General features: G+C 37.5%; 2 protein-coding genes and 2 non-coding genes across 5 annotated transcripts; 3 read left to right on the top strand and 1 right to left on the bottom strand.

Annotated features, from left to right (window-relative positions):
- Positions 1–2,738: 2,738 nt before the first annotated feature.
- zgc:153284 (uncharacterized protein LOC751696 homolog) lies at positions 2,739–5,219 on the bottom strand. Its single transcript, XM_056449404.1, has 3 exons — positions 5,080–5,219; positions 4,639–4,806; positions 2,739–2,915 (listed from the first exon to the last, which is right to left on the bottom strand). Exons 1-3 carry the CDS (start codon positions 5,122–5,124, stop codon positions 2,853–2,855), a joined length of 276 nt encoding a protein of 91 aa, XP_056305379.1. The 5' UTR covers positions 5,125–5,219; the 3' UTR covers positions 2,739–2,852.
- Positions 5,220–8,946: 3,727 nt separating this feature from the next.
- On the top strand, positions 8,947–13,404 carry rps12 (ribosomal protein S12). 2 transcript variants are annotated; one of them, XM_056449402.1, is made up of 6 exons: positions 8,947–9,002; positions 9,132–9,177; positions 10,512–10,628; positions 10,827–10,929; positions 12,819–12,920; positions 13,315–13,404. In XM_056449402.1, exons 2-6 carry the CDS (start codon positions 9,164–9,166, stop codon positions 13,375–13,377), a joined length of 399 nt encoding a protein of 132 aa, XP_056305377.1. In that variant the 5' UTR covers positions 8,947–9,002; positions 9,132–9,163; the 3' UTR covers positions 13,378–13,404. The 2 variants fall into 2 exon arrangements, with proteins under 2 accessions (XP_056305377.1, XP_056305378.1); XM_056449403.1 differs by having other exon boundaries at positions 8,983–9,007.
- Positions 10,364–10,439, top strand: LOC130217874 (small nucleolar RNA SNORD101). The gene has a single exon (XR_008835914.1). It is a non-coding gene; the product is annotated as a small nucleolar RNA SNORD101 (small nucleolar RNA).
- On the top strand, positions 10,671–10,755 carry LOC130217878 (small nucleolar RNA SNORD100). Its single transcript, XR_008835918.1, has one exon. It is a non-coding gene; the product is annotated as a small nucleolar RNA SNORD100 (small nucleolar RNA).
- Positions 13,405–13,662: the final 258 nt, after the last annotated feature.

Genomic DNA, 13,662 nt, shown 5'->3' with positions numbered 1-13,662 from the left:
AAATGTAAGGAAACAGCAAAAGAATTAGGTTTAATGTTGTTTTTTTCTGCATCATTTGATCTATTTGTGTAAAAATAACTTCACAAATGGCTTCAAAACAGGAAATAGAATCCTGACCTGCATGAAGATGGGTTTCCACGCCTCATCATGTGAAAAACTGTTCCAGAATCAGTATTTGATGTCAAAACCTACAGCCTTTCATTCCTGTGGAAAGAAAAAAAAACTAATAACTCATGTCCAGGATCTCTCAGTCTTGTCGTCTTAAACTCTCTGTAACTGTTTTTCTTCTCAGGGGTATGTTAGCATGTAGCATGTAGCACACTGTGAACTTTCAGCTCATAGCTTATACGATGCTGAGGTGAATATTTATGTTTTGTTTACACACAGTATACTCATTATATTCGACATTCCTTTCAGAAATCCCCTTAAACGAAACCCAGACACTCTCCCAAACCTACTTTTCACGTTTTGTTCATTATATCTCGCCTTGCTTCACTTCTCTCACACTTTCATTAAATGATTCCACATGAACGAGCACCGCGTTTATGTTTACGCGCACATACACACCATTCTCAGGACACAATGATGTTTTATGCCCCTTTTCCCTCTCATTTATTGTGAAATGCAATCATTCCTCTCTCTCTATGTATGTTAATATTGTTTACTTCCAAATTCTAAATGAATATATTTGGACAAAAAAACAAAAGCTAATTTGTAATAAAGTATATTCGAAAGCTTGGTTTCTTGTGTTTCTCAAGACTTTTGGTTGGATAGACAGAGATCCCACAATTGACTTTTAGTACGTGGTGCGTATCCCACTATGCTCTTGTATGTGGTGGTTTTGCATTGATAGCTAATATAAGTGGATGACGTCGAGAGCGTGAGAAAATGTTGCTCCTCCATAAATAGATACAGATGGCTGCTGTCCATGAGTTCATGAATGCTGATGAATTGAATAGATAAAGTGTTCAAATGACAGACTTTACAGAATAAAAGACTTGCCTATTAAATAGCCTATTGCTTGATCTTAAAGGTACTTTATTTTAAAAATGCATGATGAATAGTGCATATATTTGTTATTATATTCATTCATTCATTTTCTTTTCGGCTTAGTCCCTTTATTAATCTGGGGTCGCCACAGCGGAATGATCCGCCAATTTATCCAGCATATGGTTAACACAGCAGATGCCCTTCCAACTGCAACCCATCACTGGGAAACATCCATACACACTCTTTCACACTACGGACAATTTAGCTTACCCAACTAACAGCACATGTCTTTGAACTTGTGGGGGAGACTGGAGGAAACCCATGCGAACATAGGGAGAACATGCAAACTCCACAAAGAAATGCCAACTGACCCAATCCTGTAAGGGCAGGTTAAGACAATTAAAACACTTTCTGCAAACTATAATAAAATACAATTTGCATTGGTTCAGACATTTAAAGAGGAATCAATGCTTTGAAAATACATCAGATGAATGCATTAATAATGATAATACGGAATTGTATATTTGAAACATTAACACATTACTGCAACCTAGTGGCCAAATAGGGAAATTTCTCCCACATCTCTAAAACATGATGCTATATTTAAAGTGGGTTTTCAGCATCAAAACAACAGTGTAATCAATAAACAGCGTAAAAATATCCGTAAATCAGCAGTTTTTCGTATAATCTGATTCAGGTTTAATTAATTTTTTTTACCCCGTTTATTTATGCTTTTGAATTGCATTATGTGACACTGATATTTCTTCCAACAACTTTTTAACCTTAAAAGTTTGAAAAAGTGATATGTGATTAACATTTTTATAGATTAAAGTGATATATTGTGGGGGTTGGTGTTGCATATTACGCTACAAAAACCTTGTAATGTAATGCATATTTAGCGCATGGCATACACACAAAGCAGTTCACAATCATCAGTCTCTCGCTTCAAAGCACAGTCTCTCCACCCCACCACCAGTGTGCCGATTCCACTTGGATGATGCGATGGCAGTCACAGGACAACAGCGCTCGCCACACATAGCGTGGAGAGACTGAGCCAATTCAGTGGACATCGAGGTTACACCCCTACTCTTTACGAGAAGTGCCATGAGATTTTTAATGACCATAGAGAGTCAGCAACTCGGTTTAATGTCTCATCCAAAAGACAGTGCTCAATAACAGCATAGTGTCCCTTTCACATTACTTTACTGGGCCATTAGGACTCACACAGACTGCAGGTTGAGCACCCCCTGCTGACCTCACTTACACCACTTCCAACAGCAAACCTAGTTTTCCCTCGTCTCCTATCCAGGTACAGCCCTGCTTAGCTTCAATGAGTAACCGGTTTTGGTCAACAGGGTTATATGGCTGTTGTAATAAACTGCCAGTACATTTTATGTTATTTTACAGCCTTTTTTCTCTATATATTATTTCGCATACTTCAAACTACTGATATGTCTATAAAAGTCAATGTAGAGTTGACAGAGCAGAGATCAAGGTCCCATAATGCAGTTTACAACAATAAATAAACAGAAAACATATTTGTATTACAAAATACGGAAACCGTTAATTAACAGATTGTTTTTTGCAGTGTATCTTTAAATGTCCTCACCATACATAATCAAATAATACATCCCATTTAATTGTTTTATAACTGATATTTTATTTTTCCAAAATGTATTTGAAACTTTAAAGTAGGCCATCTCATGACATCTCGCCTTTGACCCAAATACAAAATACAGAAAAAACACTTAATAGAAAATCTTTTATTCATTTAATGGTGCAAAATATGCATTCTCCTAACATAAAATATCCTCTCTTTTACAAACAGAAGGGTTTAGTGTACAGTATGTGCAAATAGCAGCTCAGAGTTTGAAGAAAGCTTCTGGTTTCCCATCCTCCACTGCATCAAAAAACTTCTGATAGTCCTGTAAACACAAAACGCAGGTAATAACTGATTACATTTAGAGTTTGTGCAAAGAAACAAATGTGTCTTCAGAAGATTAAGAATTGAACAAACACTTCATGTAGCATTCATGGAAAAGTAGACATTGAATCGAAGCTGTGTGATTATTATTATGTTTGTTATTCTAAACATCACAAGTGAACCTCAAGATGTTCGTCAGGGTGGCTGACAGATGGAGGATCACATAATTCACAAAGAACTACTCTGTCTATATAGAGTTATTGGGATTGTTTTAAAGGGTGTGTTTAACTAAACAAGCCTGACAGGTCTCCACCTATATGGAAAGGCTTGTTGTGCAAACAACACTTGAAACACAATTAAAAGCATTAGCATGCTCTACAAACACGTACGCCCCGGTGTCGTTTCTCTAAATTTCTGACACCTTTGCTGGTAAAACCTAAACAGTGCACTGACAGGAATGCGTTTAGAAGATTTCCATGATCTTTTTATGCTTTTATTACCAGTCACACAGCTTGAACCTTGTGTGCTTTTGTGTAAAACTGTACAAGACTGTAAAAATCAGAAAAGGTTGCATTGTTTGCTACTGATTTAATTAACAGTGGGGAAAAAATCATGTATATTGAATTTGAAGTCATTATTAGATAGCTTTAACAAAGAATACATAGAAACAAAATATTAAAAGATTTTATTTTTATTTTATTTTAAATATTCATTTGAAGGGCAGCACAATGGCTCAGTGGGTAGCACTGTCGCCTCACAGCAAGAAGGTTGCTGGTTCGAGTTCCAGCTGGGTCAGTTGGTATTTCTGTGTGTAGTTTGCATGTTCTCTCCCTTGTGTTCGCGTGGGTTTCCACTGGGTGCTCCTGTTTCCCCCACAGTCCAAAGACATGCACTATATGAATTAGATAAACTAAATGGGCTGTAGTGTATAAGTGCATATGTGAATATGAGAGTGTATGGATATTTCCCAGCCCTGGCTTGCGGCTGGAAGGGCATCCGCTGCATAAAACATATGCTGGAATAGTTGGCAGTTCATTCCGCTGTGGTGACCCGTGATGAATAAGGGACTAAGCTGATGGAAAATGAATGAATGAATATTTATATGAATTGAGGCAGTTTGAATATTGGCATTTGTTGCAGTTACATTTTCATGGGTTCAGCGGAATCAATAACTTCTGAATACTACCTTAAAATGTTGAATTTGATGATATTAAACCCAAATATAAACAGAGGTCATCATCAAATCAGCTGTAATTTTTAAAGATAGCAGTATATCGGTTAAAATCTAATATACAACCTGCAATCTATTACAAATAATGATAAAAACCAATTATGTGTATGGTCATTTATCTTACTGACAATAATTAATTTGTATATATTTGTTCTTTTTAAGGGACTAGTGTGTCCTTTTTTATGGATTACAAATATTAATGTGTCCTGTTTGTAAATGTAACTTTAAACACTGGAGAAAAAAAACCTTTTCTCTAAAGAATCGAACATATATAAAAGATGACAACACTTTATTTGAATGTTTCCTTGATAAACATGTTCTATATACTTACTGTAGTAATTACAATTAATAATAATAATACATAACTACATCCAACTAACCCTAAACCTCTCCGACCTATATAGTAAGTACATGTAGTTAATTAATAAGTAGTTACGAAGACACCTTAAAATAAATTGTTAACAAAAGAGACAGTAGACCAAGACTCACTTACCCCACAGTACTTATCTCCGTTAAACACCTGAGGAGGCATTGCTGAGGGGTTTCCCACTTTCTTCCTCATCTGCTCCTTCACGTCATTACTTGTGGAGATGTCTACAGCAAAGTATTTGATCTTTTTGGAATCCAAAAACCCGAAAATCTCACCCTGATGTTGCTTTACCTGCAAAAACAGAGAAAAACAATGAACTTTTGACAAGAAACTATGGTTTCTTCTATGCAAGTTTGTTAGTCTTCAAATTAGACAAAATTATCTTCCTACAGATAAACTTCAAGAACATTCTAGAGCATTTTGACTACTGTAATTTTACATATGACGACTGTCTACAACATTTAAAAAAATGTATATGCATTTTTTAAATCACTTGTTTACATCAAGTTTAATAAAGCAAAATCAACTGAAAGACACAGAAAACTAAAAAGTAAAGCTACACACCTCTCTAGAGCCACTGACACTGCTGTAATACACCGTGATGGACATCTTCTAAAAGTGCTAAAAGCTCAAATGTATTTCGGTAAGCTGTGTGTAAAACAGTAAACCCAGCCAACTCAAGGACCAGGAAAGCAAGTTTTGACATAGTTCACCTGACAGCCACTCCTACAAAGAGCACACTAACTCTCCCTCCCTCACACACACACACACATACACACAATAAAGTCTATTAGTCTGACATGCCTAAACTTGCATGGGAGCATTTTTGCAGTGATTGCACATTAACTTAAAGTGAGTGAGTCAAATAATGAAATAATAATAATAATAAAATAGATAAAGAAAATAATAATTAAAAAAAAAAAAAAAAACACACTCACCATGGGCCATCCAAGATGCTTGAGGATTTACGAGGAATTTTAGCTGAATCATTGGCCATTCGTGATTCAGAATTGTTTACAACATTTTAATATATGGTTACAGCATTCAGAATAAGCACATTAATCCTTTGATGAATAATACAACATAGATGTCCTCCCTCTCTGTGGTAAACAAACAGTGACAGCTCATGGGTGACTTTGCATCTGTGGGGACATCATACACTACTTGACCAAAGTCTTGTTGTTGATTCCAGTTGTAAGAGCAACAAATAATAACTTGACTTCTAGTTGATCATTTGGAAAGGTGGCAGAAGGTAAATGTTTATGATGAATCGTCTGTTGAACTGCATCCCAATCATCAAATACTGCAGATGATCTATTGGAACCCGCATGGACCCAAGATTCTCATAGAAATCAGTCAGGTTTGGTGAAGGAAAAATCATGGTTTGGGGTTACATTCAGTATGGGGGTGTGTGAGAGATCTGCAGAGTGGACATCAACAGCCTGAGGTATGAAGACATTTGTGCTGCCCATTACATTATAAACCACAGGAGAGGGCAAATTCTTCAGCAGGATAGCGCTCCTCCTCATACTTCAGCATCAACATTAAAGTTCCTGAAAGCAAAGAAGGTCAAGGTGATCCAGGATTGGCCAGCCCAGTCACCAGACATGAACATTATTGAGCATGTCTGGGGCAAGATGAAGGAGGAGGCATTGAAGATGAATCCAAAGAATCTTAATGAACTCTGGGAGTCCTGACACTTTCTTTGCCATTCCAGATGACTTTATTAATAACTTATTTAAGTCATTGCAGAGATGTATGGATGCAGTCCTCCAAGTTCATGGGAGTCATACACAATATTAACTCTTTTTCCACTGCACCATGACTTTATATTCTATACTGTACATTATTTCTGTTAAGTGAAAAGACTTTTGTCTAAGCAAATTCAGATCTTACTGTCCTAATTAAATAATTAAAAATCAAGGCATGATCATATTTTATTTTGGTAAAAGAAGTGTAATCTAGAGGCCTTTGCCTTTTATATAAGCTACTTCTAATACTAAATGATCAACTAGAAGTCAAGTTATTATTTGTTGTTCCTAAAACTTGGATAGGCGACAAGACTTTTGTCAGGTAGTGTACTGTATGCCATAGGAAGCTCTGTAATTATTTGTTTGCTTTTTTGTCTACTGGGCTGGCCTGTATGTTTGTAAGATAAAACAATATGTAAGGTATAATCAATGAATTGCTGTGCATTCAAATATGTTAAAAGTAGAGCCAAAGAACCGTCTGATTCAAAGAGAGTTAAAACTCGTTTTGCTCTTCCCAGTTCATTATTTGACAAAAGACAGAACGAGCGTGTGTGAGAGAGAAATCATGTAGCATAATAGCTAGGCCCACATAGAATCTGAGTGCGCAGATTTTGTCTGGCCCCTTCTAATAGCTCATAGTAACATGTGCTAGCTTCGTCTTTGCAAATATTTTTTACATATTTGCGAGTCGGTTAATCGTCATTGGCTTCCTGATGAAGCACAGGTCAGCGTCCTTAAGATTACAGAGAAATGAAGGCTCTGTCAACAGTCAGATTTACTATGATAAATACTGATGTCTGAAGGAAGCACATTTATGTTGAAATGCCTACACAGCTAAATTTCTCTGGTCCAGCTCTGGCCCACAAAATTAGCTTTTGCTTGGCCCAGATTATGCCGTCAATTACGGTACATGACTGGACCAAATTTGGCTTCCAGTCAAGGCCTAAACATGGACCATATATCAGCCAAATCTTAGCCAAGTTAATTCTCGAAGCGACCTGATGGGTAGAACTTTTTTCATTCATTTTCTTTTCAGCCTAGTCCTTTTATTAATCTGGGGTTGCCACAGCGGAATGAACCGCCCACTTATCTAGCACGTTTTACGCACTGGATACCCTTCCAGCTGCAACCCAACACTGGGAAACACCCACACACTCTTGCACACACTAACATACACTATGGCCAACTTAGCTTATTCAATTCACCTATAGCACATGTTTTGGACTGAGTGGGAAACCGGAGCACCTGGAGGAAACCCATGCGATCACAGGGAGAACATGCAAACTCCACACACAAAATGCCCCAGCCGGGGCTCAAACCAGCAACCTTCTTGCTGTGAGGCAATTGTGCTACCCACTGCGCCCCCGGGCTGCTGTAGAATGTTCTTTCTTTACTCAAAAATAATTTAAATGTATTTTAATTGTGGGTCAAGATGGGTCAAACTTACATGGGCCACATATCAGTTATTTAACATCCGGGCCAAATACTACATTTTGACTTCTGTCCCATGTCTTGTGTGCCGCCTTAAAAACAGTGCCTCCTCTGCCAAAGCCGGGCCATGTTTGGCCCACATGATATATGCCAGTGCCGGATGAATACCAGCTGTGCCAACTTTATGCCAAATCTGGGCCAGAATTCTTTGCTACCTGGGTATGATCAAAAAGAGTTTAATCCACACCTTCCAGCCGAATCAGAATGAAGAGTTTCATTGACAGATCGTCACTTTTTGGGGTTCCCCGACACATTTCCGTTGTGTTCTGCATGCACTATTCGCTTTCTGTACTTGCAACAGTTTCTCAGTTTGGTGGTGCTTTTCTATTTGCATGTGCTTTCTTAATTTGCAGCACGTTTGAGCTCTCTCAGGGACCATAGGTAGTTACTGCATGGAAAGTGCATAATAGCCTACGTCTGTCCTAAGCATGTGTTATGCTTTTTTATGGCTTTAAAATAATTATAAAGATAGGGCTGCATAATGTATAATTTCAGCATCGACACCGTAATGTGATTATAGTGGAGCAGCACCAGTGGAGTCCTTGTAAACTTTAACCATAATAGAATGAAAGATTATCATTTGCATGCGTTTTAAATTGATTTTGGGGGGCAAGTAATTAAATTTGCAGCTGTAACTAAGATTAGTTGTATTTGTTTAGGATGCAGACTCTGCAACATGTTATTTTACAGTTGATTATTAAAGTTTAGACCCCACAGAAAAGCACAAGGCACTAGTTGTTTAAAATATTTCAATCAATTGTATTTATCTATGCTAATAATGTATGATATTTGATATTTCATTTTATTATGTGATGCACTCTCCTACAAAAGTCATGCAAATCAATCTAAAATGACAAATTCTTTCCAAAAAGAGCTAGTCGAATAATCTGGTCACACTATTTACATCACAAAAAAGATTGTAGAAAATGTAAACATCGTATCCTTTTAGAAATATATTTTCCAACATAGTGCAAAATTGTAGACACCACATCAGCAACACCTAGTGGTGGGTTTCAGTGCTGTTTGCCGAGAATAATAAAAATAACCTAATCTTAAAACGATGCTGTGCGATACTTCTTGAATGAAATATAACAGCAACACTAAAACTCTGCAAGATGAAAAACGCTATAAAAAGTTACGCTGCTTTCCACGCAGGCAATGAGTTGGACACCACCGGGGCCCTTTTGAGCTTAAAACAATGTTGTCGACGCTATGACGTCCTCTTTACCCGCAGTCAGAGGGAAGGTAGGGTGAGCTTCTGAAATCTCTGACACAATCGGTCTTAAATATGAAACATCCTGCCTTTAAAATAACCCGACATGCATCCAAAGCAACGGGTTTTAATATATCGATCATATTATGTCTTTATTTCAGGAATAACTCCTCTCATCCATCGCTAATCTACAATGGCCGAGGAAGGGTGAGTGGCCGGTTCAATACGCGAGTTACAGACGATGCACACACACTTCATAGTATGCAATGCTCCGTTAAGTATATGATAAAACAGTATTGAATGATTTAAGTATAAATGTATTAACATATTTCGAAACAGAATTACTTTTCCCCTTACTAAAACAACTTAATATTATGAGCTGCTGTTCTAATAAAACTAATTGTAAGTTACTAGTAGCACATGGCTATTACTTTAAGCTGATTTTGCATTAAATGCTTTATGGACTATTGTGTTCCCATTCATTCTCCTTGTGATAACACTACTCCGCTTTCCTGTGTCTATTATGCATGTCTATACACATTCATTTTATGAAATAGACACGAGAAAAGTACTATATTTTTGTTGGTTACCTTTAGGATGTGCATACTTGGCAGGTTTGTAGGGTATCCTTCGGTGTGAAATCTAATTCAAGTCCATTTCAGACTTCTTGCTTAAACGGATTCACTCAAGAGAACTTTACCTCATAGGTTTCAAATGCAATTCCTAGAGGGCTGCAGTTTTGCTCCAACCTGATCAAACACGGCTGATCCAAATAATCGAGGTGTTCAAAAGAGTCATGAACCTTGATTAGTTAGATCAGCTGTGTTTGATTTAGAGTTGGAGCAAAACTGCAGAGCTGCGGCCCTCCAGGAATTGAGTTTGAGACCCATGCTCTACCTTGTGGTTAAACTTGAGTTTATTTCTGTTGAACATGCTATGTATTTTTAAAATGCTAGCATTCAATCAGCATTCAAACTCAACACAAGAATCAAATTGGTTTTGAACAAGTGAAGGCTGAGAATGACATTACTCTTTTGGGTAAACCATCTTTTTAATTGTTTAGTCTTGATGTTAAGTTTAAAAATGTAACTTATATGGAAGGAAATGTATCTTGAGCTTTCTAGGTTTTTAATTTATATATATATATATATATATATATATATATATATATATATATATATATATATATATATATATATATATATATATATATATATATATATATATATATAATTTTTTTTTTTTTTTAGTAAAGTTCCATGTTCAATTAGAAGTCATTGTCTTATATTAGTCTTTAAGCTCTTAAATTTGACTTTGAACACCAAGTTTAGACTGCGGTGTTCATACTTAGTGAACCGCATCAGTTTAATTCATTTACAAAATAAAGACCTCGGCAATGATGAATTATCAATCTTTAGTCGGATACCCCTTCACTCTTAATTATGAGTGAGAGATCCAGTCTGAGAAGCCGGAGGTTGTTGAATGTACACATGTGCACCATTCTCCCTTTCCACTCCAGTGACGTACTCTTGTGTTGACAGCATCGCTGCCGGAGGTGTGATGGATGTCAACACCGCTCTGCCTGAAGTGCTGAAGACCGCACTCATCCACGACGGTCTGGCCCGCGGTATCCGTGAGGCCGCCAAGGCCCTCGACAAGTATGAATATTTTTACTTTCAGCATTCTATGACATTTTGTGGTGTATCTGTGATGATAATTTGGCTCCCTCTACTGAAGTCTCTGAGGAAAACTGCCATTCGTTACCCAATTTTTTACTGAGATACTGTTGGAGTGATTGCTCATACCTGATTGAGGAGGTTTGAAGGCTGATCATGGTTTGTCTGTCTGTCTTGCAGGCGCCAGGCTCATCTTTGCGTCCTTGCTGCAAACTGTGACGAGCCCATGTACGTCAAGCTGGTGGAGGCTCTCTGTGCTGAGCATCAGATCAACCTCATCAAGGTGAGGGAACTGGGAACATATTAACGGTTTAGTTCACCAAAATGGAGAATTCTACTTTTTACGGATCTTTGTTCAAAACAAGTTTGAGTTTCTTCTGTTGAACAAGATACTGTGAAATGCTAATAGCTGGCACCCATTAACTTCTGCTTTGTGTGTTTTGGTTTTTTATTTTTTAACTTGTAGATTAATTCTAAATTTGTAACAATCACAGAGTTCTCATTCAAATCGCATGTGTGAAAATGTTAAGGCTTTCCTGTAAAATGATTATGAAAGTTGTGGTGGGTTTCTTGGGTGTTTTGTCACAACTTGTTAAGCCTGCATTAATGCATTCAATGTAAGCTGCACGAATAATTTGAAAGATCGGGATCTCGACACTCGCATAAATTATAAATGGTCTATTGCATACGTTTATTAATATAAGAGATTCAGTCTTTAGTCTGAGTTATGAAGTTACAAACAGTCAAATAACACAGAAGTACTGGGAAAACAGTTTATAGTTTAGCTAAAACCGCTAATGTGTATGGTAAAGATTAAAATCACAGTCATATGCATTTAATGACGCTCCAATGAAAGTTGTAGGCAGCAAATACAATAACCAAAAGGTGGCGACAACCAGCCATCAAATATATGCTGAATTCTTCAAAAATGTCACATCTAGCAATGAAACATGAAGTTTTATGAGAATAACTGAATCATTTATTGAAAAGGAGACTAAATATACATTTAAATACTTTTTATACTAATTCTACACTTGACATTTAGCGTTATAAGCAACCGTAGTAGTAACTGAATTTCACACCACTAAATATTTTAATTTATTTTTATTCAGCAGATTATTATTATTATTATTATTATTATTATTATTATTATTATTTTAAATAGTTACAGGTTCTAATTTCTTGCAGTGCTGTTTTTGTAATAAATGGAAGGCAAATTACTGTGATCTGAACCATGAGATTGGTGATCCGTGTTGTGATTTTTATATAAAATTCACTTTTAAAAGTGTCAGGACTAAAAATGGTCAAATGAATACTTTCTCAATTCAAATGAGTAGCAGCTTCGACCCAGAAACAGTATTTCATACGTCACTACTGAAGCTGCGGTCACACTTGACTTTTCTTCCCATAGACTTCTATTCATACGCACGCGAATGCGTCAGACCGGAAACACGGGGGTCATGTCAAGTTTCGCATGTTGCGAAAGGAACTCAATTATAAGACACCTTGCGAAGTTCAAGCTTGGTGAACTCTGACCTGCGAAATCGCATCACTTGACTGCGTGAGACCAATCGAGGATCAAAACAGGACCTCTCTGGACAGAAATTTAAAACATGGACCGATCGCTCTTTTTAAAATGTCTATTCATCTTGTTTAATCCTGCCCCTTTTCGCAGCGCCGCACGACAGAATTTCATGCACACAAAGCCCAGTGTGACCGCAGCTTAAAGCGGATAGACCAGGGATCACCAACCCGGTTCCTGGAGTGAGAGCTACCTTTCTGCAGATTTCAGTTGCAACCCTGACCAAACACTCCTGTCAGTAATTATCAAGGGCTGCTTCAGGTGCTAATGAATTGGTTCTGGTGTGTTTGATCAGGGTTGAGCTAAATTCTGCAGGAAGGTAGCGGTCCAGAAACTGTGTTGGTGACCCCTGCATTTCAAATAGGAATGGAGCAATATTTATAGACCTAGTGGGTGGGCTCCTTTTGAATTAGACCACCCAAATGACTTTTTCCTCATGAAAATGTCCATCTTGTTTCCTTTTTATTGCTCATTAGCTTCTATGAAAACGTGTGGTTAAATATTGGCAGGAACTTTTTGTTGGGACACACAAGCCTGACTATAAACTGCCGTTTAAATGTTTGCTGTTAATCTAATTGTGTTTTGTGCAGGTTGATGACAATAAGAAGCTCGGGGAGTGGGTTGGTCTCTGTAAGATCGACAGAGAGGGCAAACCCCGCAAGGTGGTGGGCTGCAGCTGTGTAGTCATCAAGGTGAGGGTCCATCTGCAGTCAGTTTCTGATTAACTTCATATTGCTTTGATGGAAAAGATGATGCAGAGTGAGGGAGAAGCGAATATATCTTTTTACTACTGGCTTGGTAAAGGATTATTTGGGCTTTAAGCGCAGGGTGTTTAAGCCAGGTCGAGTCCAGATGCTGGCTCTCAGTGCCCCGTGTCTGTTTTTCTTGATTGTCTTGGCAAGATTGAGTGCCTGAACACGAGCCTCAAGGTCCCATATTGACTCTTGAGGTCCCTAGAAGGGCAACATTTGTTTTTGTAAACCTGCATATCACCTTTTGTGTAAATGACTGGATTTAAGGTGTTTTCTAGCTGATTTAAGTGTTTAATGATGTTTTTTTTCTTTTTTTCTTTTCCTTCATCTGCAGGACTACGGCAAAGAGTCCCAGGCTAAGGACGTCATTGAAGAGTACTTCAAATCCAAGAAATAAGGCGCCAAATAAAATTGTTTGGAAAAATTTAGCTTTTTCTTGTGTTCTTTTAAAACCTTTAGAGTTGTAGTTGACTGAATTTAAGGGACATACACCATAAAGGGTGCTTCCGTGTGAGGTTTTAAATGAAGGGTGCCCAAACTCGGCCCTGGAGGGCCATTGTCCTGCATAGTTAAGCTCCAACTTCCACACACCTGCCTGGATGTTTTTGTATACTTAGAGCTTGATTTAGCTGGTTCAGGTGTGTTTAATTGGGGTTGGAACTAAAATATGCAGGACACCAGC

The sequence above is a fragment of the Danio aesculapii genome, chromosome 23, assembly GCF_903798145.1.
Source record: "Danio aesculapii chromosome 23, fDanAes4.1, whole genome shotgun sequence".
Lineage (NCBI taxonomy): Eukaryota > Metazoa > Chordata > Actinopteri > Cypriniformes > Danionidae > Danio > Danio aesculapii.
This window is presented reverse-complemented; position numbering and strand designations above follow the sequence as displayed.

What these genes read in the sequence shown, in the direction of transcription:
- zgc:153284 (XM_056449404.1), bottom strand. Translation starts at nt 5,124, where the DNA reads ATGTCCATCACGGTGTATTACAGCAGTGTCAGTGGCTCTAGAGAG. An exon ending in GTGTCAGTGGCTCTAGAGAG is followed by an intron (nt 4,807 to 5,079) that starts GTGTGTAGCTTT and finishes CTGTTTTTGCAG; the next exon opens with GTAAAGCAACATCAGGGTGA. An exon ending in ACGGAGATAAGTACTGTGGG is followed by an intron (nt 2,916 to 4,638) that starts GTAAGTGAGTCT and finishes TTGTGTTTACAG; the next exon opens with GACTATCAGAAGTTTTTTGA.
- rps12 (XM_056449402.1), top strand. An exon ending in GCCGCCAAGGCCCTCGACAA is followed by an intron (nt 10,629 to 10,826) that starts GTATGAATATTT and finishes TCTGTCTTGCAG; the next exon opens with GCGCCAGGCTCATCTTTGCG. An exon ending in ATCAGATCAACCTCATCAAG is followed by an intron (nt 10,930 to 12,818) that starts GTGAGGGAACTG and finishes TGTTTTGTGCAG; the next exon opens with GTTGATGACAATAAGAAGCT.